This window comes from Tachyglossus aculeatus, chromosome 20 (assembly GCF_015852505.1).
Source record: "Tachyglossus aculeatus isolate mTacAcu1 chromosome 20, mTacAcu1.pri, whole genome shotgun sequence".
NCBI lineage: Eukaryota > Metazoa > Chordata > Mammalia > Monotremata > Tachyglossidae > Tachyglossus > Tachyglossus aculeatus.
The window spans coordinates 2,517,694-2,542,510 of record NC_052085.1 but is presented as its reverse complement, the minus strand read 5'-3'; the positions used below and the strand labels follow the sequence as shown (position 1 = coordinate 2,542,510).

Below are 24,817 nucleotides of genomic sequence, written 5' to 3'. Positions count from 1 at the left end.
CGAAGGACCGACTGCGCTTTAGCGTCCGTACGTGTCCGGGAAAATCCGTTGGCTTCAAGGGGCAACGTAAGCACCCCCGGCTTCTCCTCACAAACGTGGAATCGTCTGCCGTGGGGTTGGAAAGCGGCAAGGGATCGAGGGCAGCTCTCTTGCCTAGGCTTGGCTCGAGGGGTTTGATTCTCCCCGTCCCCTTGGCCGGGAGCCCAAGTGAGCGGTAACATGGAGCCCGGTGTGTCCCAGCCCTCTTCCATTCATTCATTCAATCGTATTTATTGAGCGCTTACTGTGTGCAGAGCACTGTACTAAGCGCTTGGGAAGTCCAAGTTGGCAACATATAGAGACAGTCCCTACTCAACAGTGGGCTCACAGTCTAAAAGGGGGAGACGGAGAATAAAACCAAGCATACTAATAAAATAGAATAGATATGTGCAAGTAAAATAGAGTAATAAATATGTACAGACATCATCAATCAATCGTATTTATTGAGCGCTTACTGTGTTCAGAGCACCGTACTAAGCGCTTGGGAAGTACAAATTGGCAACATCTAGAGACGGTCCCCACCCAACAGTGGGCTCACAGTCTAAAAGGGGGAGACAGAGAACAAAACCAAACATACTAACAAAATAAAATAAATAGAATAGATATGTACAAGTAAAATAAATAAATAAATAGAGTAATAAATATGTACAAACATATATACAGGTGCTGTGGGGAAAGGAAGGAGGTAAGATGGGGGGATGGAGAGGGGGATTCTCCCCGTCCCCTTGGCCAGGAGCCCGAGTGAGTGATAACGTGGAGCCCAGTGTGTCCCAGCCCTCTTCCATTCATTCATTCAATCGTATTTATTGAGCGCTTACTGTGTGCAGAGCACTGTACTCAGCGCTTGGGAAGTACAATTCGGCAACATATAGAGACGGTCCCTACCCATCAGTGGGCTCCCAGTCTAGAAGGGGGGGATAATAATAATGACGTTATTTGTTAAGTGCTTACTATGTGGCAAGCACTGTTCTAAGCGCTGGGGTAGATACAAGGGAATCAGGTTGTCCCCTGTGGGGATCACAGGGCTTCATCCCCATTTTACAGATGAGGGAACTGAGGCGCAGTACATATCTATTCTATTTATTTTATTTTGTTAATATGTTCGGTTTTGTTCTCTGTCTCCCCCTTCTAGGCTGTGAGCCCACTGTTGGGTAGGGACAGTCTCTATATGTTGCCAACTTGGACTTCCCAAGCACTTAGTGCAGTGCTCTGCACACAGTAAGCGCGCAATAAATACGATTGATGATGATGATGATAGTAATAATTAGATTAGATGGATTGCTGGGGCCCTGGAGCAGCCCCACGGGTCCAGGCCTCAGAGCGCTGTGGGGAATGTCACAATGGGGGGTACGACCGGGGGCTACCGGGCCAAATCCTAAGGACAGGTGGGGGACCCATCTAGGCAAGGAGGGGCTGGATGAGTCCCCCTCTAGACTAAGTTCGTTGTGGGCAGGGAATTTATCTCTTTTATTGTTATATTGTACTGTCCCAAATGCTTAGTACAGTACTCCGCACACAGTAGGCATTCAGTAAATTCCATTGATTGATTGATTCCTGGTCGACACACAGTAAGCATTCAGTAAATTCCATCGATTGACTGATTCCTGGTCGACGGGCGCCAAAGGGGTGGGAACACGACCGTCGTGTCGACCCTCCTGGCCCATTGGGGAGGGCGGGTGCCAGCGGGGCGCTGGCAGTGCCAGGCTGAAAGGGACCAGCCGACCGGGTTTAATGAACGTTTCCCCCCGCTTTCCCAGGATGGCGGCCCTGTGCCTGCAGAAGCTGCTGCCGGGGGCCCCGAAGGCCGCCGTCGTCCACGGCGGGAGCTGCGCGGGCGCCTGCGTCCTGCGTCGGCTGGCACCGGGCCCGCTGTGGCCGGTGGCCCGGACCCCGCTCGCCCGGCCCTTCTGTTCGGCGGATGAGGCGGTGGGGGGGGAGCCGCGGGGGAAGAAGATGCCGTCCAAACCGACCATCAGCAACGTGGGCAGGAAAATCCAGCACCGCGTCCTGCGGTTGCTGGATGAGCGCGGGGAGGACTTGGGAGCCATGCACCGGGCAGACGTGATCCGCCTCATGGAGGAGCGCGGGCTGAGACTGGTCCTGCTGCGGCCCGCTGCCGACCCCCCGCTCTACCAGCTGCTCACCGGGAGCCAGATCCATGAGGAACGGCTCCGCCTCCGGGAGGAGAGCAAGGCCAAGCCCCAGACCGGTGGGCACTGCCCGGGGGCGAGGGGGGTGGGACATCATCATCATCATCATCAATCGTATTTATTGAGCGCTTACTATGTGCAGAGCACTGTACTAAGCGCTTGGGAAGTACAAATTGGGACATGAGGCCCAGACCCCCACCGCAGCCAGACACGCTTCAGCCGTAGCTGTTGTTATGGAGCAAGCAAATGCCTTGACCGACCCCCCCACCCCCCGGCTCTTTGGGTCAATCAATCAATCAATTGTATTTATTGAGCACTTACTGTGAGCAGAGCACTGTACTAAGCGCTTGGGAAGTCCAGGTTGGCAACATCTAGAGACGGTCCCTACCCAACGGTGGGCTCACAGTCTAGAAGGGGGAGACAGACAACAAAACATATTAACAAGATAAAATAAGGGGCTGGCAAGCGGAATTTATCTTTTTTTTTTTAAAATGGCATTTATTAAGCGCTTACTATGTGGAGAGCACTCTGGGAAGGTTACAAGGTGATCAGGTTGTCCCACGGGGGGGCTCACAGTCTTCATCCCCATTTTCCAGATGAGGCCCAGAGAAGTGAAGCGACTGGCCCAGAGTCACACAGCTGACAAGTGGCGGAGCCGGGATTTGAATCCATGACCTCTGATTCCAACCCGGGCTCTTCCCACTGAAGCCACGCTGCTCCTCTAGCCGCGCTCCTCCTCTGCTCGATCTGTTGTATCATACTCTCCCAAGCGCTTTAAGCAGCGCGGCTCAGTGGAAAGAGCCCAGGCTTTGGAGTCGGAGGTCATGGGTTCAAATCCCAGCTCCGCCACTTGTCAGCTGTGTGACTTTGGGCTGGTCACTTCACTTCTCTGAGCCTGTTCCCTCATCTGCAGAATGGGGATTAAGACTGTAAGCCCCACGTGGGACAACCTGATCACTTTGTAAACTCCCCAGTGCTTAGAACAGTGCTTTGCACATAGTAAGCACTTAATAAATTCCATTATTATTATTATTATTATTACAGTGCTCTGCGCTCAGTAAGTGCTCAATATAGCCGACTGACTTCCCTCAGCCCTGCATTCGGAAGGTTTCAGTGGGTGGTGACACCTGGGGCTCAAAAGTGGTCCCCTTCCCTTCTGCTGGGCTTTACAGCAGGCCCGGAAAACAGGCCGGCTGGAGGGGACGGGGTCCGTGGCGCGGAGCAGGGATACCCACCCTCCCGGCTATCAGTCCGCAAATGACCCGTGGTCCAGAAATCACTCATTTTGGGCCACTCCGGGAAACCGGCCGGGTTGAAAAGAGAGGTGGTTTGGGTGTGCGTTTGGTCACAGGGCCCGCGCTTGACACCCTCACCCCCTTCCAGACTGTCCCCAACGGGCCCCTGCCCGAGCAGACCACCAACTGTCCTTGATCCCCGCCTGAAAATTTCCCCATCCCATCCTTCTAGACTGTGAGCCCGTTGTCGGGTAGGGACCGTCTCTATATGTCGCCAACTTGTACTTCCCAAGCGCTTAGTACAGTGCTCTGCACACAGTAAGCACTCAATAAATATGAATGCTTTCCCCCCTGCCTTACCTCCTTCCCTTCCCCACAGCACCTGTATACTGAGAGCTCACCTCCTCCAGGAGGCCTTCCCAGACTGAGCCCCTTCCTTCCCCTCTCCATCCCCCCATCTTACCTCCTTCCCTTCCCCACAGCACCTGTATATATGTATATATGCTTGTACATATTTATTACTCTGTTTATTTTACTTGTACATATCTATTCTATTTATTTTATTTTGTTAGTATGTTTGGTTTTGTTCTCTGTCTCCCCCTTTTAGACTGTGAGCCCACTGTCGGGTAGGGACTGTCTCTATATGTTGCCAACTTGTACTTCCCAAGCGCTTAGTACAGTGCTCTGCACACAGTAAGCGCTCAATAAATACGATTGATTGATTGATACATGAATATATGTTTATACATATTTATTACTCTATTTTACTTGTACATATCTATTCTATTTATTTTGTTAACATGTTTGGTTTTGTTCTGTCTCCCCCTTCTAGGCTGTGAGCCCGCTGTTGGGTAGGGACTGTCTCTATATGTCGCCAACTTGTACTTCCCAAGCGCTTAGTACAGTGCTCTGCACACAGTAAGCGCTCAATAAATACGATTGATTGATTGATACATGAATATATGTTTATACATATTTATTACTCTATTTTACTTGTACATATCTATTCTATTTATTTTGTTAACATGTTTGGTTTTGTTCTGTCTCCCCCTTCTAGGCTGTGAGCCCGCTGTTGGGTAGGGACTGTCTCTATATGTTGCCAACTTGTACTTCCCAAGCGCTTAGTACAGTGCTCTGCACACAGTAAGCGCTCAATGCGATTGATTGATTGATTGATTTGGCTTCTCTTTCCCCAGGACCTACCCAGCTGAAGGAGTTAATCTTTTCCTCAAGCATCACGCAACACGACTTACACACCAAGACGAAGCAGATTCAGGACTGGATCGAGAAGAAGCATCAAGTCCGAATTACCATAAAGAAAGGGAAGTTCGTAAAGGAAGAGGAGCATAACCTGGTGAGCAAAACGGGCTCCGATCCCACCCCCACCGTCACCCATTGGGGTTGTGTGATGGAATGGGGGTCCTGAGAGTCGTGTGTGTATGGTGAGGGAGGGAGAGGAGGGGTGGCAAGACCCTCCATGCCCCAGAACTCATAGTTTAGGCCAGTTGGGACGAGCGGTGTGCCCCTCAACAGCACAGGTATCGTCGTCACTTCGGCAACCAGACCGAGCTAGGGCCTCGATGGGGAGAGGGGGAGATCTTACTGCCCTGAAGCACCGTAGTTGGGAGTTGATTTTCGCCATGGTGGGGATGGGTTGCTTGGAGACAACCACACTCTCGCCCTGGTGACGTGACGACTGGCAACAGGGAGGGGTTTGGCTTTGGTCACTGCACAGTGACAGAACCACTGTGCTCTGGAGAACCGTTGAAAGATGGCCCCATTTCGTAGTTTGTTCAGGATTACAAACACAGTGGAGAAACCCAGCTTCTGCTCAAAGGTGCCTATCTTTGTGTAGCCTTCAGTGTCCGCCTGTCGAGTTGGTGTGGGGGGTCGGTACAGGAGAATAAACTGGCTTAATGTATCCCTAAAGTGTTGACGATGGTCCTAAATATGCACCAAAATGCTAGGATGAAATACAGTGGTTTCTGGATAGTTAAGGGCAATGAAGACAATGAAGGGAATTTTCGGCTTGAATTCCTGAGGTGATTGGAGACAGGTTTTATTTGCAAAGCAATCGAAAGGTCATTTTCAGAATGTTCAGAGAATTAGAGTATTTGGGGGAAAATGTTGGTTAGCATGAATAAATTGGCTAAATGTATCCCTAAAGTGTTGACGATGGTCCTAAATATGCACCAAAATGGTAGGGCGAAATACAGTGGTTTCTGGATGGTTAAGGGCAATGAAGACAATGAAGGGCATTTTCGGCTTGATTTCCTGAGGTGATTGGAGACAGGTTTTATTTGCAAAGCAATCGAAAGGTCATTTTCGGAATGTTCAGAGAATTAGAGTATTTGGGAAAAAATGTTGGTTAGCATGAATGAATTGGCTAAATGTATCCCTAAAGTGTTGACGATGGTCCTGAATATGCACCAAAATGCTAGGACGAAATACAATGGTTTCTGGATGGTTAAGGGTAATGAACACAATGAAGGGAATTTTCGGCTTGAATTCCTGAGGTGATTGGAGACAGGTTTTATTTGCAAAGCAATCGAAAGGTCATTTTCAGAATGTTCAGAGAATTAGAGTATTTGGGAAAAAATGTTGGTTAGCATGAATAAATTGGCTAAATGTATCCCTAAAGTGTTGACGATGGTCCTAAATATGCACCAAAATGCTAGGACGAAATACAGTGGTTTCTGGATGGTTAAGGGCAATGAAGACAATGAAGGGAATTTTCGGCTTGATTTCCTGAGGTGATTGGAGACAGGTTTTATTTGCAAAGCAATCGAAAGGTCATTTTCAGAATGTTCAGAGAATTAAGAGTATTTGGGAAGAAATGTTGGTTAGCATGAATAAATTGGCTAAATGTATCCCTAAAGTGTTGACGATGGTCCTAAATATGCACCAAAATGCTAGGGCGAAATACAGTGGTTTCTGGATGGTTAAGGGTAATGAACACAATGAAGGGAATTTTCGGCTTGATTTCCTGAGGTGATTGGAGACAGGTTTTATTTGCAAAGCAATCGAAAGGTCATTTTCGGAATGTTCAGAGAATTAGAGTATTTGGGGAAAAATGTTGGTTAGCATGGTGCTCGGTACTCAATAATAATAATCGAGGAGGAGTGTAGCCTAGTGGTAGAGCATTCGGTTGTATGAGAAGCAGCACGGCTCAGTGGAAAGAGCATGGCCTTTGGAGTCAAAGGTCATGGGTTCAAATCCTGGCTCTGCCAATTGTCAGCTGTGTGACTTTGGGCAAGTCACTTCACTTCTCTGGGCCTCAGTTCCCTCATTTGTAAAATGGGGATTAAGACTGTGAGCCCTGGGACAACCTAATTACCATGTAATCCCCCCAGCGCTTAGAACGGTGCTTTGCATATCGTAAGTGCTTAATAAATGCCATCATTATTGTTATCGTAAACTCCTCATGGGCAGTGGGCCTATCTTGTCCCCCTGTTTCACTTTCACAGTGCACTGCATTTGGTTGCCGCTCAATAAATACCTCAACTAGGATGCCCATCACCACTATTTCTGCTACTCCCTGCCCAAGGAAATTGTAGGCAGAGTGTTGCCATCCCTCAGAGCGTTAGGAAGCTTACAGTCCATCTATCAGTGATATTTACTGAGCCCTTATTTCATGCAAAGCCTTGCGCTAAGCCCTTGGGAGAATGCAACAGGTTTGGGAGACGCAATCCTGACTTAGAAGGAGCATATGGTCACTGGAGCGGAAGGTTCACAGGCAGAAATGGGGCCTAACCAGAGCACCCCCAAATATTCAACAGAGACTCCTTTCTAGACTGTGAGCCCACTGTTGGGTAGGGACTGTCTCTATATGCTGCCAACTTGTACTTCCCAAGCGCTTAGTACAATGCTCTGCACACAGTAAGCGCTCTATAAATATGACTGATTACCCACAGCTTTAAGGCAGTCACCGTGCCCCTTCCAATCTCACTGATCTCCTACTGCAGTCCAGCTGGCACCCTCCGCTCCTCTAATGCCAACTTACTCACCGTGCCCTGATGTCATCTATCTCAGCGCCAACCCCGTGCCCACGTCCTCCCCCCATCCGTATACGCCAGACCACCACTCTCCCCCTTCAGAGCACATCTTCTCCGATTAAGTTCTCTTTTCCCCAGCTCCCCCTCCCTTCTGCGCCATCTCCCCACTTGAATCTGTCACCTTTGGACATTTGGTAACTCGCCCCCAACCCCAAACCACTTGGGTACATTTCTTTAAATTATATATTCACATTAATGCCTGCCTCCCCTTCTAGACCGTAAGCGCGTCTGGGGCAGGGAGTGTGTCTGTTAACTCTGTTGTACCGTTCTCTCCCAAGCGCTTAGCGCCCTGCGCCTAACAAGTGCTCAATAAATACCACTGTTTGATTGAATCTGGAGTCCCAGCCCCTCTGACGGTCTGTGGGGAAGTCACGCTTATCGCCGTCCACGCACCGGAGCTCCACAGAGCGAGATTTCTGTGTCCCCCCTCTCCTTAGGAGGGGCTCTTCGATGAGATCCTCCAGGCCGTCCCGATCCTGGTGACCTTCACGTCGAAGCCCCGAGTGATCAAAGACGGAAGAGCGGCGACGTGCGTCCTCCGGGCCATGAGCAAAAAGGAAATCAACGAATATAAGAAGACTCAGGAAGAGAAGCAAGGCGGGCGGGGTCTGTCGCCCGGGAAAAGCGGGGATGAGCCCTGTGGGTCCGACGGCCTGCGGCAGTGATGTTTGCTAAGGGAAAATACAGCGCAATCCAAGCGAGAGCCAGCCGGACCGGGCCCGCTCGCGGGCTCACTCGCCCAGGGTCAAGGTCGCCACAGTCGGGAACGTGTTGACTTCGCCGCCGGGCAGCCCCGGGTCACTTCCAGGCAGAAGGGCCTCGACGTCGCCTCCGGGTCCGGAGCGGGGAGGGATGTACCCACTGAGGCGAGAAGCCAGCGTCCGCTTGCTCCGAGGTCGCTTCACCTTCCGGGAGAAAACACACCACCGTGGCAGACGATCAACACCGAGCTGCTATTTTAAGAAGGAAATTTAGCTCGTTCTCCCCGTTGGTGGCGAGGAGAAGTTTACATAATCGGTCCCTCGGGGTTGGCCGATTTTTTTTTTTACTCTTACCCCCCAACCCCGGACTCCTGTCAAAAACCCAGACGTCCGTGAGTCAGTGGGTGAGCTTTCCAGAGCCGTCAGTGTTGGCACCATTCGTAGCTTCCCGTCCGCCCAGGAGGCCCGGGGTCGGCTGAGCGAGTCGCCTGTGGCGGTACAGGCTTGCACTCAGCATTCCTCTCTTACAATAAACTCAAGTACCAAAGCAAAGTTGACCCTGTATTTTGTACAAACACCTCAACGACCTCTGCTGAGTGGCCTGGCCTCTGATGTCAGAGAAAAGGTCTTCTGAAAATCCCTCTCAGCTAACAGGGCTCCCACATTCCCAGCCATTTGGACTCACTTGGCTCTTCGGATTCCTCCTGTTGGGATCATGTGCCACGGCGTGCCGAGTGAGACTCTGCTGCAATGAGCGGGGGAGAGGAGGAGGACAAAGGTTACAGAGAGCAGAGCTGAAATCCCCTAATCTCGTGCCCAATCCTTGAGGGCCTCTCTGCGCTTTGGTGTCTCACCCCTCCGAGGGAATAAGCCCAGTGGGTCCCTGGGCCTGTTTCTACTAGGCTCCAGGGATAGTGGGGGAGGCCAGTATACTGACACAGTACAGTGCCCAACGCTCAGCAGGCACGCAAACACCACACTGATCGATCGAGGGCACTGGGGGACGTTCTTCTGTCAACGCAAGCCTGTCTTGGACGTGGTGTGCAAATAAAACCGTTGTGTATGTGTACACGGCATCGGAAACGGTGAGTACTCCCGCGCCAGTTTACTCGAGTGCAGGGTTCTGCAAAAATGCAAACTGTGCCCTCCCCGAGTCCTGGCTAGATTCTCCCCCAGCTCCCCCGGTCAAGTCATGGGGGGAAAAAAAAACCTCGTTCATTTGGAATATGCCATGCCCAACACTTGGGGATCAATCAATCAATCAATCGTATTTATTGAGCGCTAAGACTACAGTTAACTGAAACCACCATACTGAGCGTTCAAACAGAACGTAGCCCCAGAAATCAAATGTGTATAACCACAGTCGCAGAGAGAAGGCTTTTAACCAAAACCCCAAAATCCCCACTTCTCCAAACACCCTCTATTCACAGGTACTTCTGTTATTCTATTTTATTCTATTTATTTTATTTTGTGAATATGTTTTGTTCTGTTCTCTGTCTCCCCCTTCTAGACTGTGAGCCCACTGTTGGGTAGGGACTGTCTCTATGTGTTGCCAATTTGTACTTCCCAAGCGCTTAGTACAGTGCTCTGCACATAGTAAGCGCTCAATAAATATGATTGATTGATTGCCAAGCGCTTAGTACAGTGCTCTGCACACAGTAAGCACTCAATAAATACAATTGAATGAATGAATGAAGTGCTAAGGCCAAGAAGCAGCGTGGCTCAGTGGAAAGAGCACCGGCTTTGGAGTCAGAGGTCATGGGTTCAAATCCCAGCTCTGCCAATTGTCAGCTGTGTGACTTTGGGCAAGTCACTTAACTTCTCTGTGTCTCAGTTACCTCACCTGTAAAATGGGGACTAAGACTGTAATCACCCTGTAACCTCCCCAGCGCTTACAAAAGTGCTTTGCACTTAGTAAGCGCTTAATAAATGCCATCATTATTATTATTATTATTAAGAGTGTAAAACAAAGTAGTTTCCCTTAGGAAATAATGGGAGGGATACTAATGTGTCCCCAAAATAATTTTAACATGAATAAGTGCCATCATTATTATTATTACTATTATTCAGAGTGCAAAACAAAGTAGTTTCCCTTAGGAAATAATGGGAGGGATACTAATGTGTCCCCAAAATAACACGTCAAAGACACAATATCACAAGTACATGATTATACAGCCATTAGATTGGCAGGAATAATGAAAGATTTTAAATTAGATTTTGTTTCTACATATAAATACACTTAGCATAACCTGTCACCTCCTATTCAGCCAAAAGGCACCTTGGGCTAACGGACTAGAGATGTCAATATCTCTGATTTGTCAGTGAAAATACTCCCAAAGCGAAGGGCTGATGCCCAAGGAAACTTTAGCACTGCGCTTGGCACACAGTAAGCGCTTAACAAATGCCGTCATTATTATTATTATTACAGCAACCATCGAGAACAGGGATCATCATCATCAATCGTATTTATTGAGCGCTTACTATGTGCAGAGCACTGTATTAAGCACTTGGGAAGTACAAATTGGCAACATATAGAGACAGTTCCTACCCAACAGTGGGCTCACAGTCTAAAAGGGGGAGACAGAGAACAAAACCAAACATACTAACAAAATAAAATAAATAGAATAGATATGTACAAATAAAATAAATAAATAGAGTAAAAAATATGTACAAACATATATACATATATACAGGATGCATATATACAGGGATGTCACCCGAAAGCCCAAATCGTAGGGAACTACGATCGACAGTGGGTGACGGTAAGTAGAGCAGGCCAGGGAGCACAGCTACTTACTTTCATCGCAAACCTTTTCCCGCAGCCGGGGTATTCACACGGAAACGGTCGCAGCTCCTCGTGAAACGAAAGAATGTGGCTCTGGAGGTTAAACACGGTTGTGTAGGTTCTCCCGCAGCCTTCCCTCGGGCAGCGGCACACTTCCCTTTCTGCCTGGTGAGTCTTCTCGTGCTGCTTAAGGTAATCTTTGCGCTTAAATGCCCTGCCGCATGTTTCACACTCTAGACGTTCTGGAGAAGGGGAAGACGGGCGAAGCAGGGGTTCAGCACAGACGTGAGCCTCGGACAAATTAAACCTCAAACAAAACCCCAAACACCGTCCAGCCCCCGTCTCGTCCGATAGAGACGATCCTCAGGCGTGGGACTCGTGACCGCTGGCTTGAAGGCACTCCCGTTATTCTCTCCCCTCACTTATCCCACCTTGCCCCAGCTCACACTTTGTTCCACTCTAGTTCCCGTTCTCAGCCTCCTTGTTCACACACTTCCCCCAACAGGAACTCCCTCTCCCTTCAAATATCGGAGTGGGGAGGGAAATCCCTGGAGCAGCCCAAGGCTCAGACTTCCTCCTCCTCCTCTTTCTCCCTGTCCTCTCAGGGCTGCAGAAGAGACGCGGCCAATTTTCACACTCTAGATGTTCTGGAGAAGGGGAAGACGGGCAAAGCAGGGGTTCAGCACAGACGTGAGCCTCGGACAAATTAAACCCCCCAAACACCCTGGCTCCTAGTTACACCGTCCAGCCCCCGTTTCGTCCGATAGAGACGATCCTCAGGCTCGGGACTCGTGACCACTGGCTTGAAGGCACTCCAATTATTCTCTCCCCTCACTTATCCCACCTTGCCCCAGCTCACACTTTGTTCCACTCTAGTTCCCGTTCTCAGCCTCCTTGTTCACACACTTCCCCCATCAGGAACTCCCTCTCCCTTCAAATATCGGAGTGGGGAGGGAAATCCCTGGAGCAGCCCAAGGCTCAAACTTCCTCCTCCTCCTCCTCTTTCTCCCTGTCCTCTCAGGGCTGCAGAACAGACGCGGCCAATTTTCACACTCTAGATGTTCTGAAGAAGGGGAAGACGGGCAAAGCAGGGGTTCAGCACAAACATGAGTCTCGGACAAATTAAACCTCAAACAAAACCCCAAATACCCTGGCTCCCAGTTACACCATCCAGCCCCCGTCTCGTCCGATAGAGACGATCCTCAGGCTCGGGACTCATGACCACTGGCTTGAAGGCACTCCAATTATTCTCTCCCCTCACTTATCCCACCTTGCCCCAGCTCACACTTTGTTCCACTCTAGTTCCCGTTCTCAGCCTCCTTGTTCACACACTTCCCCCATCAGGAACTCCCTCTCCCTTCAAATATCGGAGTGGGGAGGGAAATCCCTGGAGCAGCCCGAGGCTCAAACTTCCTCCTCCTCCTCTTTCTCCCTGTCCACTCAGGGCTGCAGAAAAGACGCGGCCAATCTGAGCCCCTCCTTCCTTCCCAATTTATGAGGGCCCTGGTACAAATTGGTACGCCGGTACGCGTTGCTTTATAAAAAATGTGCCCGCTCCGCCTCTTTCTTTCCAGGCCTGGCAACCAGATTTCACCCAGCACCAAAGGAGGTGAATTTAAAAGGGACCGTCACAACTGTGAGCGCTCAAATCGCAGTTTGCAGGGGCTGGGGTGGAGAGGAGGAGGAGATAAGGAGCACCCGGTTTTCCCAACTTCACATTCCAAAAGACCCAAGGCACGGAAGAACAGTCACCGCACATCAACATCAAAATGCAAGGGCTGAGCTGGAAGCAGGGTTAATCAAGAGCAGTTTCTCAAAGGCTGGGAGGGTTGAGAGCTTTGAGGGCGAGAAGAGAATTGGGGCTGCACAGAGAACAGGGAGGAGACTTCCACACAGGAGGCCCAGTCTGAGCAGACCTGCTGGACTGAAGCTAATGGTCCCAGCTGGGGGATACTGGGAATTGAAAGCAGAAAGGTGGGGAGAAACAGCATGATCTAATGGAAAGAACCCGCAAGTCAGGAGAACCTGGAAGGGAGGAAGTCAGTTTCCTCATCTGAAATTCAATCAGTCCGAATTCACTGAGCATTTAGTGGCTCCCGGCACCATCTTAGGAACTTACCCTTATGGCTCTCGTTCATGTGTTTCAGGAGTTCTGTCCATGTTTTGGCCACAAAGGAACACCCCTTTCTGCAGGAGTACCCTATTTTCAAAAGATCAGTTAGTTTCTAGTTCGCGCGGCAATTGCCGTGCCCAAGTTAACATTAGCCAGGCAATTTCACAGCTCAATTCCTATGTCACTTCCATTTCACCTCTGGCAGATTAAAGCAGCTTAGTTCACCAGTGTGGCTGAGAAACTATCCCCCACGACTCTCTCTCTTTCTCCAAGATCACTGAAAAAGGGGTTCCCCAGTTTCGGCCCCCTCTGAGGCCCTCTCCCCTCAACCTCCCTTCATGCGGGGGTGTCCTAAACTTAGAAAACAGAGTTGTAGCCTCAATCTGGTCCCGATCCTTAGCATCGGAGCACAGAGGCCAAGTTCGGTACATCCAGCTGCCTCATCCTGACATTCCTAATACCACTGACTATTCCCTCATTCTTCCTCCCTCTCCCATTACTACAAATCATTTTGTCCTCCCCCGATTAGGGTGGAAGCTTGAGGGCAGGGAACCATGCTTTGCTTGTTGTACCCGTCCTAGTTCTTAGTACGGTGCCTAGCCTTCCTTAAAGGGCTCAAAAATACCACTGATCGACTGATTTTTATAATCAATAAATCCATAAATCAACCCCCCTTGTAAGGTGGAGTCATTTTCAAAACTCAAAAGATCAGGACCACAAGGCCTGCTGATACCAAGTGTAAGAACCCAAATAATCGGCAAAATTCTGCCACTGACCCCTCTGCCTTGACCTAATCATCATCAATCGTATTTATTGAGCGCTTACTATGTGCAGAGCACTGTACTACATTGTCTTCCCTGTAGAGTTTGCCTTTTTCTTTCCTCAGCTACGTGCTACTGTATTTTTATCAATGTATTTCATCCCAATTACTCTCCCCATCTTCACAGCCTTTTTGATTTGCTCCCTTTATTCACCACCCTCCCTCAGCACTTACGTACATATCTGGAAGTTATTTATTTATATTAATGTCTATCTCCCTCTCTGTTAAACTCATTGTCGGCAGGGAATGTATCGGTTACAGTATACTCTCCCAAGCCCTTAGCACAGTGCTGTGCACACACTAAGCCCTCAATAAAACCGATTGATCCCAAGTGCTTCAATCGAACAGCAGAGCTACCTGCGTGCATCTTCTCATGGCGCTTCAGACCGCCGGGGAAAGCAAAGTGTTTTCCGCACCCTTCGTGGTGGCACCTACGTGTGGAAACGCTCAGCATCATTCATTCATTCAATCGTATTTATTGACCGCTTACTGTGTACAGAGCGCTGTACTAAGCGCTTGGGAAGTCCATGTTGGCAACATATAGAGACGGTCCCTACCCAACAGTGGGCTCACGGTCTAGAAGGCTGCCCCGGCCCAGCTGACACCTCAGAACCCAGCCCTCCGCCAACCCCACTGCTCCCAGGGAAATATCCCCCTCTCCTCTCCCTTCCTCCTTCCCTCCTTCCCTCTTTCTCCCCTCCCTTTCCCGTCCCCCCACCACTTCCTCTCCCTCTCTCTCCCTGGCTCCCTTGAGGGAGCCTGGGATACAGTTAGGGGTTTCTGGTGGCAGATCCAAGAGGGGAGCGGCCAAGCCGAGCCCAGGTCTGAGTCTGGGATGGGCCGAACGAGCCCGTGAATGAAGCACGAGACACAAATGCGTGCACTCCACCCCTACCCGCCGAGGGAATGCCCTCCCTCTGCCCATCTGCCAAGCTCTCTTCCTCCCTTCAAGGCCCTACTGAGAGCTCACCTCCTCCAGGAGGCCTTCCCAGACTGAGCCCCTTCCTTCCTCTCCCCCTCTCCATCCCCATCTTACCTCCTTCCCTTCCCCACAGCACCTGTATATATGTATGTACATATTTATTACTCTATTTATTTATTTTACTTGTACCTATCTATTCTATTAATTTTATTTTGTTAGTATGTTTGGTTTTGTTCTCTGTCTCCCCCTTCTAGACTGTGAGCCCACTGTTGGGTAGGGACCGTCTCTAGATGTTGCCAGCTTGTACTTCCCAAGCGCTTAGTCCAGTGCTGTGCACACAGTAAGCGCTCAATAAATACGATTGATTGATTGATTGAGGGCAGACCATCCGGGCAGTTGGATCTCTTCTATTTTCCAAGCCCTTTTGGAGCCGAGGATGAGTGGCCTCCCTTGCATCCCCTCCCCTGGTCCTCACCTCGGCATCAAGGAATTCTCCTGCTGGGGTCCCCGCCCAGTCCCGTGACCTCTACTCAGCTTCCTGCCCTACTCATTCATTCAATCGTATTTATTGAGCGCTTACTGTGTGCAGAGCACTGTACTAAGCGCTTGGGAAGTACAAGTTGGCAACACATAGAGACGGTCCCTACCCAACAGTGGGCTCACAGCCCTATGACAAAACCTGGTCGCCCTGACCACTTTCTTCTCCTCCGCAATAACCCACTCCAACTTCTCTTTCCCTCATGGGACTTTATCTTCCACCCTCATCTTTGTTATCTGTCCTATCCGTTCCTAATTTAATCTGACTCCAAGACATTAAAAAATAAAAAACGGACCGTTCAAAATCCATTTCATCCTGGCTGGACATCAGACGTTATTCCCCCGGGACTCAGGGAGAGACTTACCCACCCGAAGGCCCAATCCATTTCCACTCCCACCCTCACCTCACGCTTACATGAAGTCTTTCCCAAATTACACTCCTTAATGATATAATTTCAATGGTCATTTCAATACCTACTGGAATAGCGGCTCCTTGGTATGTTGGCACTGGTGAATTTTTAGCTGTTGGTGCTTCTTAAAAGACTTGTCACAGCCTTCGAAGTCGCACTGTTTGGAAAAACGTGTTATTGTGGAGACGGTAAATCCGGGGGGTGGAGTTATTCGGAGCTGGATTCAAGCTCGCTAGTTCATTCATTCGTATTTATTGAGCGCTTACGGTGTGCAGAGCGCTGTACTAAGCGCTTGGGAAGTGCAAGTTTGCAATTCAGTTGCTGGACTGTGTGGCAGGGGAGGGTATCCTGGCTTGGGCAGAGCACAGTTAGGGGCTTCTGCTCAGCGGCTGGAAACCTGTCGCAGTGGCAGCCCTGAGCCCACTGTTGGGTCGGGACTGTCTCTATATGTTGCTAACTTGTACTTCCCAAGCGCTTAGTAATAATAACAATAATAATGACGGCATTTATTAAGCGCTTACTATGTGCAAAGCACTGTTCTAAGCGCTGGGGTAGATGCAAGGTAATCAAGTTGTCCCACGTGGGGCTCACCGACTTAATCCCCGTTTTCCAGATGAGGGAACTGAGGCCCAGAGAAGTGAAGTGACTCGCCCAAAGTCACCCAGCTGACAAGTGGCGGAGCCGGGATTTGAACCCATGCCCTCTGACTCCAAAGCCCGAGCTCTTTCCACTGAGCCACACTGCTTCTCTGTACGGTGCTCTGCACACACTAAGTGCTCAATAAATGCGACTGATTGATTGATTGAGCGGGCAATGCAAGATCCGGGTCTGTGTGTGACTGTGAGCCCACTGTTGGGTAGGGACTGTCTCTATGTGTTGCCAATTTGTACTTCCCAAGCGCTTAGTACAGTGCTCTGCACATAGTAAGCGCTCAATAAATACGATTGATTGATTGATTGATTGAGTTCCGGCTCAGCCACTGGCCTGCTCTGTGACCACGTAAAGTCACTTCACTCTGAGGTTACGGTTTCCTCTTCTGTAAAATGGAGGTAAACTACTTATTTCCCCCACCTTCTTCGACTGTGAGGGGGGCAGGAACTGTGTCTAACTTCATGTATATATGTTTTTACACATTTATTACTCTATTTTACTTGTACATATTCTATTTATTTTATTTTGGTAATGTTTTGTTTTGTTCTCTGTCTCCCCCTTGTAGACTATGAGCCCACTGTTGGGTAGGGACTGCCTCTATATGTTGCCAACTTGTACTTCCCAAGCGCTTAGTACAGTGCTCTGCACACAGTAAGCGCTCAATAAATACGATTGATGATGATGATGATGATGAGGTTATGGTTTCCTCTTCTGTAAAATGGAGGTAAACTACTTATTTCCCCCACCTTCTTAGACTGTGAGGGGGGCAGGAACTGTGTCCAACTTCATGTATATATGTTTTTACATATTTATTACTCTATTTTACTTGTACATATTCTATTTATTTTATTTTGTTAATTTGTTTTGTTCTCTGTCTCTCCCTTCTAGACTGTGAGCCCACTGTTGGGTAGGGACCGTCTCTATATGTTGCCGACTTGTACTTCCCAAGTACACTGCTCTGCACACAGAAAGCGCTCAATAAATGCGATTGAATGAATGAATGAATGTACCTATTTATCTACCCCAGTACTAAACACAGTGCTTGGCACCCAAGTGCTTAATAAAAACCATCATCATTTCTTTTCTTTTTATGCTAGTTTAGGGGTCCAAGAGCGCCCGGGCCAGCCAGTGTTCAGTTCAGTACTAGTACTATTCATTCATTCAATCGTATTTATTGAGCGCTTACTGTGTGCAGAGCACTGTACTTAGCGCTTGGGAAGTACAAGTTGGCAACATATAGAGATGGTCTCTACACAACAGTGGGCTCACAGTCTAGAAGGGGGAGACAGAGAACAAAACAAAACATATTAACAAAATAAAATAATAAAATAAATATGTACAAATAAAATAGAGTAATAAATACTTACAAACATATATACATACATACAGGTGCTGTGGGGAGGGGAAGGAGGTAAGGTGGGGGGGATGGAGAGGAGGGGAAAGAATGAATCTACCCCAGTACTAAGCACAGTGCTTGGCACCCAAGTGCTTAATAAAAACCATCATCATTTCTTTTTATGCTAGTTTAGGGTCCCAGGAGCACCCGGGCCAGCAGTGTTCAGTTCAGTACTAGTACTATTCATTCATTCAGTCGTATTTATTGAGCACTTACTGTGTGCAGAGCACTGTACTAAGCGCTTGGGAAGTCCAAGTTGGCAACTTAGAGAGACGGTCCCTACCCAACAGTGGGCTCACAGTCTAGAAGGGGGAGACAGAGAACAAAACATATTAACAAAATAAAATAAATATGTACAAATAAAATAGAGTAATAAATACGTACAAACATATATACAGGTGCTGTGGGGAGGGGAAGGAGGTAAGGCGGAGGGGAGACAGAGAACAAAACATAGTAACAAAATAAAATAAATATGTACAAATAAAATAGAGTGATAAATACGTGCATACATATATACAGGTGCTGTGGGGAGGGGAGGGGGAGAGGAAGGAGGGGGCTCAGTCTGGGACTAGTAATTGTGGTATTTGTTAAGCGCTTACTATGTGCCAAGCACTAGGGCAGACACAAGGTAATCTGGTTGGACACTGTCCCTGTCTCAATGGGGCTCACAGATTTAATCACCATTTTACAGATCGGGAAACTGAGGCGGAGAAGAGTGGATTTACAGATCAGGAAACTGAGGCGGAGAAGAGCGGAGTGAATGGCCCGAGGTCGCCCAAGCAGACAAGAGGGAGGGCTGGGGTAAGAAGCCGCGACCTCTGGCCCCCAGGCCCGTCTCCAGGAGCCACCGGCTGACCGGATCCTCTTATGGGAGGTGGTAGCCACAGCGGGGAGGCGGTAGCCACAGCGGGGAGCCGGGATGTCAGGGACAGCAGACAGCCCCTGGACGGGGCCTGATGACAGGGTGCAGGAAGGAGGAGAGCACAATGGATTCCCAATGCTCCGGTCAGTGATTTCCTCAGGGAAGTGGGCGAGGAGCGCAGGGGACGCGGGCAAGGAAACAGGGCTGTAGGTCAAGGGAACCGGAGAAGTGACCCCATCCTGCCAGGCAGCTTCAATCAATCAATCAATCAATCAATCGTATTTATTGAGCGCTTACTATGTGCAGAGCACTGTACTAAGCGCTTGGGAAGTACAAATTGGCATCACATAGAGACAGTCCCTACCCAACAGTGGGCTCACAGTCTAAAAGGGGGAGACAGAGAACAGAACCAAACATACGAACAAAATAAAATAAGTAGGATAGAAATGTACAAGTAAAATAAATAAATAAATAAATAAATAGAGTAATAAATATGTACAACCATATATACATATATACAGGTGCTGTGGGGAAGGGAAGGAGGTAAGACGGGGGGATGGAGAGGGGGACGAGGGGGAGAGGAAAGAAGGGGCTCAGTCTGGGAAGGCCTCCTGGAGGAGGTGAGCTCTCAGCAGGGCCTTGAAGGGAGGAAGAGAGCTAGCTTGGCGGAGGGGCAGAGGGATTGGGGGCATTCCAGGCCCGGGGGATGATGTGGGCCGGGGGTCGATGGCGGGACAGGCGAGAGCGAGGGACAGTGAGGAGATTAGTGGTGGAGGAGCGGAGGGTGCGGGCTGGGCAGTAGAAGGAGAGAAGGGAGGTGAGGTAGGAGGGGGCGAGGGGATGGAGAGCCTTGAAGCCCAGGGTGAGGAGTTTCTGCCTGATGCGCAGATTGATCGGTAGCCATTGGAGGTTTTTGAGGAGGGGAGTAATATGTCCAGAGCGTTTCTGGACAAAGATAAGCTTCAAGCTGGGGCGGCAGCAACTACAGGGAATTGGGCCCTTCGGCCGGATGCGTGGACCTCGCCGCTCTTCCATTCCCGTCAGCCCTTCTTGGAGAACCTAAATTTGGGACGGCGCTGCCCTCGGGAGGCGGGGCCCACTCGGGTTGTGAAGCTTCGCGCCCTCTCGCTTACCGGGTATCGCTTGGCTTGGTTCTCGTGCTTGCGTCCCACGTGCTTCTTCAGGTTTGACTTGGTGGTGAACTTCTGGCCGCAGCCAGTGGCCGCACACCTGTAAATCCCACGGGGCCCGGCTTCCCTTCAGGTTTTTAATCAAACTCAGGACACCAAAGCACAACTGCCACGCGTTAGAAACCGGAACAGGCGCCTGCCATCTTGCTACTTTTTTTTTTTTTAATGGCATTTATTAAGCGCTTCCTAGGTGCCAAGCACTGGTCTAAGCACCGGGGAGGTTACAAGGTGATCAGGTTAATAATAATAATAATAATGATGATGGCATTTGTTAAGCGCTTACTATGTGCAGAGCACTGTTCTAAGCACTGGGGGTGGATACAAGGTGATCAGGTTGTCCCAGAGGGGGCTCACAGTCTTAATCCCCATTTTCCAAATGAGGTAACTGAGGCCCAGAGTGAAGTGACTTGCCCAAAGTCGCACAGCTAACAATTGACGGAGCCGGGGTTTGAACCCGTGACTTCTGACTCCAAAGCCCGGGCTCTTTCCACTGAGCCACGCTGCTTCTGCTACTTAATAATAATAATAATAATAATAATAATAATGATGGCATTTGTTAAGCGCTTACTATGTGCAGAGCACTGTTCTAAGCGCTGGGGGTGGATACAAGGTGATCAGGTTGTCCCAGAGGGGGCTCACAGTCTTAATCCCCATTTTCCAGATGAGGTAACTGAGGCCCAGAGGAGTGAAGTGACTTGCCCAAAGTCACACAGCTGACAATTGGCGGAGCCGGGGTTTGAACCCATGACTTCTGACTCCAAAGCCCGGGCTCTTTCCACTGAGCCACGCTGCTTCTGCTACTTAATAATAATAATAATAATGGCATTTGTTAAGCGCTTACTATGTGCAGAGCACTGTTCTAATCGCTGGGGGTGGATACAAGGTGATCAAGTTGTCCCACGTGGGGCTCACAGTCTTCATCCCCATTTTACAGATGAGGGAACTGAGGCCCAGAGAAGTGAAGTGACTTGCCCAAAGTCACACAGCTGACAATTGGCGGAGCCGGGGTTTGAACCCATGACTTCTGACTCCAAAGCCCGGGCTCTTTCCACTGAGCCACGCTGCTTCTGCTACTTAATAATAATAATAATAATAATGGCATTTGTTAAGCGCTTTCTATGTGCAGAGCACTGTTCTAAGCGCTGGGGCTGGATACAAGGTGATCAAGTTGTCCCACGTGGGGCTCACAGTCTTCATCCCCATTTTACAGATGAGGGAACTGAGGCCCAGAGAAGTGAAGTGACTTGCCCAAAGTCACACAGCTGACAATTGGCGGAGCCGGGGTTTGAACCCATGACTTCTGACTCCAAAGCCCGGGCTCTTTCCACTGAGCCACGCTGCTTCTGCTACTTAATAATAATAATAATAATAATGATAATAATAATAATAATAATAATGGCATTTGTTAAGCGCTTTCTATGTGCAGAGCACTGTTCTAAGCGCTGGGGGTGGATACAAGGTGATCAAGTTGTCCCACGTGGGGCTCACAGTCTTCATCCCCATTTTACAGATGAGGGAACTGAGGCGCAGAGAAGTGAAGTGACTTGCCCAAAGTCACACAGCTGACAATTGGAGGAGCCGGGATTTGAACCCATGACCTCTGACTCCAAAGCCCGGGCTCTTTCCACTGAGCCCCGCTGCTTCTCTTGCCTCAAAGACCAAGCCCGACTAGTCCCGCCTCAGCCCGGGATCCCAAAGAACCCCACGTTCCCGGAAACCGGTGCCCTGCGCTCGGTTCCGACTGTAGCGCGGACACATGGCCCCCGATTCCCCGGCCGCATCGATCCCGCGCAGACCTGAGGAGCTGCCAAAAAGGAGTCCAAAGGAGAAGGAAGTTCAAAGCAGAGACGCAATCAGTCAGTCAATAGTATTTATTGAGCGTCTGCTGTTTGCAGAGCACTGTACTAAGCGCTTGGGAGAGTACAACAGAACAATAAACTGACTAACCGTCCTCCAGACTGAGCCCCTTCCTTCCTCTCCCCCTCGATCCCCCCATCTTACCTCCTTCCCTTCCCCACAGCACCTGTATATATGTTTGTACAGATTTATTACTCTATTTATTTTACTTGTGCATAGCTATTCTATTTCTTTTATTTTGCTAGTATGTTTGGTTTTGTTCTCTGTCTCCCCCTTTTAGACTGTGAGCCCACTGTTGGGTAGGGACTGCCTCTATATCATCATCAATTGTATTTACTGAGCGCTTACTATGTACAGACCACTGTACTAAGCGCTTGGGAAGTCCAAATTGGCAACATATAGAGACAGTCCCTACCCAACAGTGGGCTCACAGTCTAAAAGATGTTGCCAACTTGTACTTCCCAAGCGCTTAGTACAGTGCTCGGCACACAGTAAGAGCTCAATAAATACGATTGATTGATTGATTGACTGATTGATACATTCCCTGCCCACAATGAGTTTACAGTCTAGGCAGCGTGGGCTAGCAGACGGAGCAGGGGCTTGGGAATCATAAGGACCTGGATTCCAGTCCCAGCTCTGCCACTTGGACCTTGGGCGAGCGCCTCAGTGACCTCACTGCCAACTGTCAGCTGTGTGACTTTGGGCAAGTCACTTCCCTTCTCTGTGCCTCAGTTTCCTCATCTGGAAAATGGGGATTAGACTGTGAGCCCACTGTTGGGTAGGGACTGTCTCCATATGTTGCCAATTTGTACTTCCCAAGCGCTTAGTACAGTGCCCTGCACGTAGTAAGCGCTCAATAAATACGATTGATGATGATGATGACAACCTGATCGCCTTGTAACTTCCCCAGCGCTGAGAACAGTGCTTTGCACATAGTAAGCGCTTAATAAATGCCATCCAAAAAAATAAAATAAAATGAGGATTCCCACGGGGGACACGGACTGCGTCCAAACTGATTACCTTATATCTACCCCGGCGCTTAGATCAGTGTCTGGTACATTGTAAGTGCTTGACACGTATCATTTTAAAAAATAAAAATGAAGAATAGAGCGGGAAAATCAGAATGGCAAAGCGTAGGTACCGGGACAAAATCAGGGAAGGGCCTGTCAGACAGCAAAGAGCTCGGGCACAACTTGGGGAGTTGGAATTCCCCTAAATCCCAAGATCCCGGGCGACCAAAGCGAGGATTATCCATTTCCTCCCTCAGCCCCATTATCCGAAAAAGAGCCCAGGCCCCACTTACGTGAACGGCTTCTCGCCGCTGTGCGTGAGAGAATGGCGGGACAGGTGATAGTCGCGGATGAAGGCTCTGCCACAGCCTTCATGCTCACAGACGAATGGTCTCTGGCAGGAAAAAAAGAGAAAATCAACTTGGCTACTGCTATTAAGAGTATTTACAAATTACTTATTTATTCACATTAACGTCTGTCTCCCCCTGTGGACTGGAAGCTCGTTATGGGCAGGGAACATGTCTGCTAATTCTGCGCTGGTGATGATGGTATTTGTTAAGCGCTTACTCTGTGCCAAGAACTGGGGGGGGGATACAAAGTAATCAAGGTTGTCCCACCTGGGGGGCTCACGGTCTTCATCCCCATTTTACAGGCGAGGAAACTGAGGCCCAGAGAAGTGAAAGTGACTCGCCCAGCGTGGCTCAGTGGAAAGAGCCCGGGATTTGGAGTCAGAGGTCAGAGGTTCGAATCCCGGCTCCGCCAATTGTCAGCTGTGTGACTTTGGGCCAGTCACTTCACTTCTCTGGGCCTCAGTTACCTCATCTGTAAAATGGGGATGAAGCCTGTAAGCCCCCCCGTGGGACAACCTGATCACCTTGTAACCTCCCCAGCGCTTAGAACAGTGCTTTGCACATAGTAAGCGCTTAATAAATGCCATTATTATTATTATTGCCCACAGTCACACAGCTGACAAGTGGTGGAGCCGGAATTCAAACCCATGACCTCTGACTCCCGAGCCCGGGCTCTTTCCACTGAGCGCACTGTTGGGTAGGGACTGTCTCTAGATGTTGCCAATTTGTACTTCCCAAGCGCTTAGTACAGTGCTCTGCACACAGTAAGCACTCAATAAATACGATTGATGATGATGATGGTGATGTTGGCTAGGGACTGTCTCTATATGTTGCCAATTTGTACTTCCCAAGCGCTTAGTACAGTGCTCTGCACACAGTAAGCGCTCAATAAATACGATTGATTGATTGATCATCATCATCATCAATCGTATTTATTGAGCGCTTACTATGTGCAGAGCACTGTACTAAGCGCTTGGGAAGTCCAAGTTGGCAACATATAGAGACAGTCCCTACCCAACAGTGGGCTCACAGTCTAAAAGGGGGAGACAGAGAACAAAACCAAACATACTAACAAAATAAAATACATAGAATAGATAGGTACAAGTAAAATAGAGTAATGACTATGTACAAACGTATATACATATATACAGGTAATCCCCATTTTACAGATGAGGGAACTGAGGCACAGAGAAGTGAAGTGACTTCCCCAAAGTCACACAGCTGACAACTGGCAGAGCCAGGATTAAGACTGTGAGCCCCCGCGGGACAATCTGATCACCCTGGAACCTCCCCAGCGCTTAGAACAGTGCTTTGCACATAGTAAGCGCTTAATAAATGCCGTGATTTTATTTTATTTATTTATTTTATTTTGTTAGCATGTTTGGTTTTGTTCTCTGTCTCCCCCTTGTAGACTGTGAGCCCACTGTTGGGTAGGGACTGTCTCTAGATGTTGCCAACTTGGACTTCCCAAGCGCTTAGTCCAGTGCTCTGCACATAGTGAGCGCTCAATAAATACGATTGATGATGATGATGATGATGATGATGATTATTATTATTATTGTTTCCAGTCCCCCAGCCCTTTACCTCCCCGGTGTGCTTGCACAAATGGGCGTCTAGCTTCCAGGCCTTGTTGTAGTTGGCGCTGCAGCTCGGAAAGGAGCAGATGAACCTCTTGGCGAGCAGAGGGGCGACTGAACTGGTCGCCTCCTGCTCCTCCTCCTCGCCTGCAGCCAT

At 49.2% G+C, this 24,817-nt stretch overlaps 2 protein-coding genes across 2 annotated transcripts; one reads left to right on the top strand and one right to left on the bottom strand.

The window, feature by feature from the left end:
• On the top strand, window positions 1-8,728 carry MTIF3 (mitochondrial translational initiation factor 3). The gene is made up of 4 exons (XM_038761597.1): window positions 1-66; window positions 1,797-2,248; window positions 4,621-4,778; window positions 7,917-8,728. The coding sequence occupies exons 2-4, from the start codon at window positions 1,798-1,800 to the stop codon at window positions 8,142-8,144; spliced, it is 837 nt and encodes a 278-aa protein (XP_038617525.1). The 5' UTR covers window positions 1-66; window position 1,797; the 3' UTR covers window positions 8,145-8,728.
• Window positions 8,193-24,817, bottom strand: GTF3A (general transcription factor IIIA). Its single transcript, XM_038761596.1, has 9 exons — window positions 24,668-24,817; window positions 23,027-23,127; window positions 19,810-19,906; window positions 15,836-15,924; window positions 14,256-14,329; window positions 13,085-13,165; window positions 10,978-11,207; window positions 8,866-8,925; window positions 8,193-8,384 (listed from the first exon to the last, which is right to left on the bottom strand). Exons 1-9 carry the CDS (start codon window positions 24,815-24,817, stop codon window positions 8,211-8,213), a joined length of 1,056 nt encoding a protein of 351 aa, XP_038617524.1. The 3' UTR covers window positions 8,193-8,210.

Excerpts from the sequence above, each read along its gene's own strand:
- MTIF3 (XM_038761597.1), top strand. The coding sequence starts at position 1,798 with ATGGCGGCCCTGTGCCTGCAGAAGCTGCTGCCGGGGGCCCCGAAGGCC. Across the intron at positions 2,249-4,620 it reads CAAGGCCAAGCCCCAGACCG|GACCTACCCAGCTGAAGGAG; the intron begins GTGGGCACTGCC and ends CTCTTTCCCCAG. Across the intron at positions 4,779-7,916 it reads AGGAAGAGGAGCATAACCTG|GAGGGGCTCTTCGATGAGAT; the intron begins GTGAGCAAAACG and ends CCCTCTCCTTAG.
- GTF3A (XM_038761596.1), bottom strand. The coding sequence starts at position 24,817 with ATGGCTGCAGGCGAGGAGGAGGAGCAGGAGGCGACCAGTTCAGTCGCC. Across the intron at positions 19,907-23,026 it reads AGCGGCGAGAAGCCGTTCAC|GTGTGCGGCCACTGGCTGCG; the intron begins GTAAGTGGGGCC and ends TGGGATTTACAG. Across the intron at positions 15,925-19,809 it reads ACCAAGCCAAGCGATACCCG|TGCGACTTCGAAGGCTGTGA; the intron begins GTAAGCGAGAGG and ends TTTTCCAAACAG.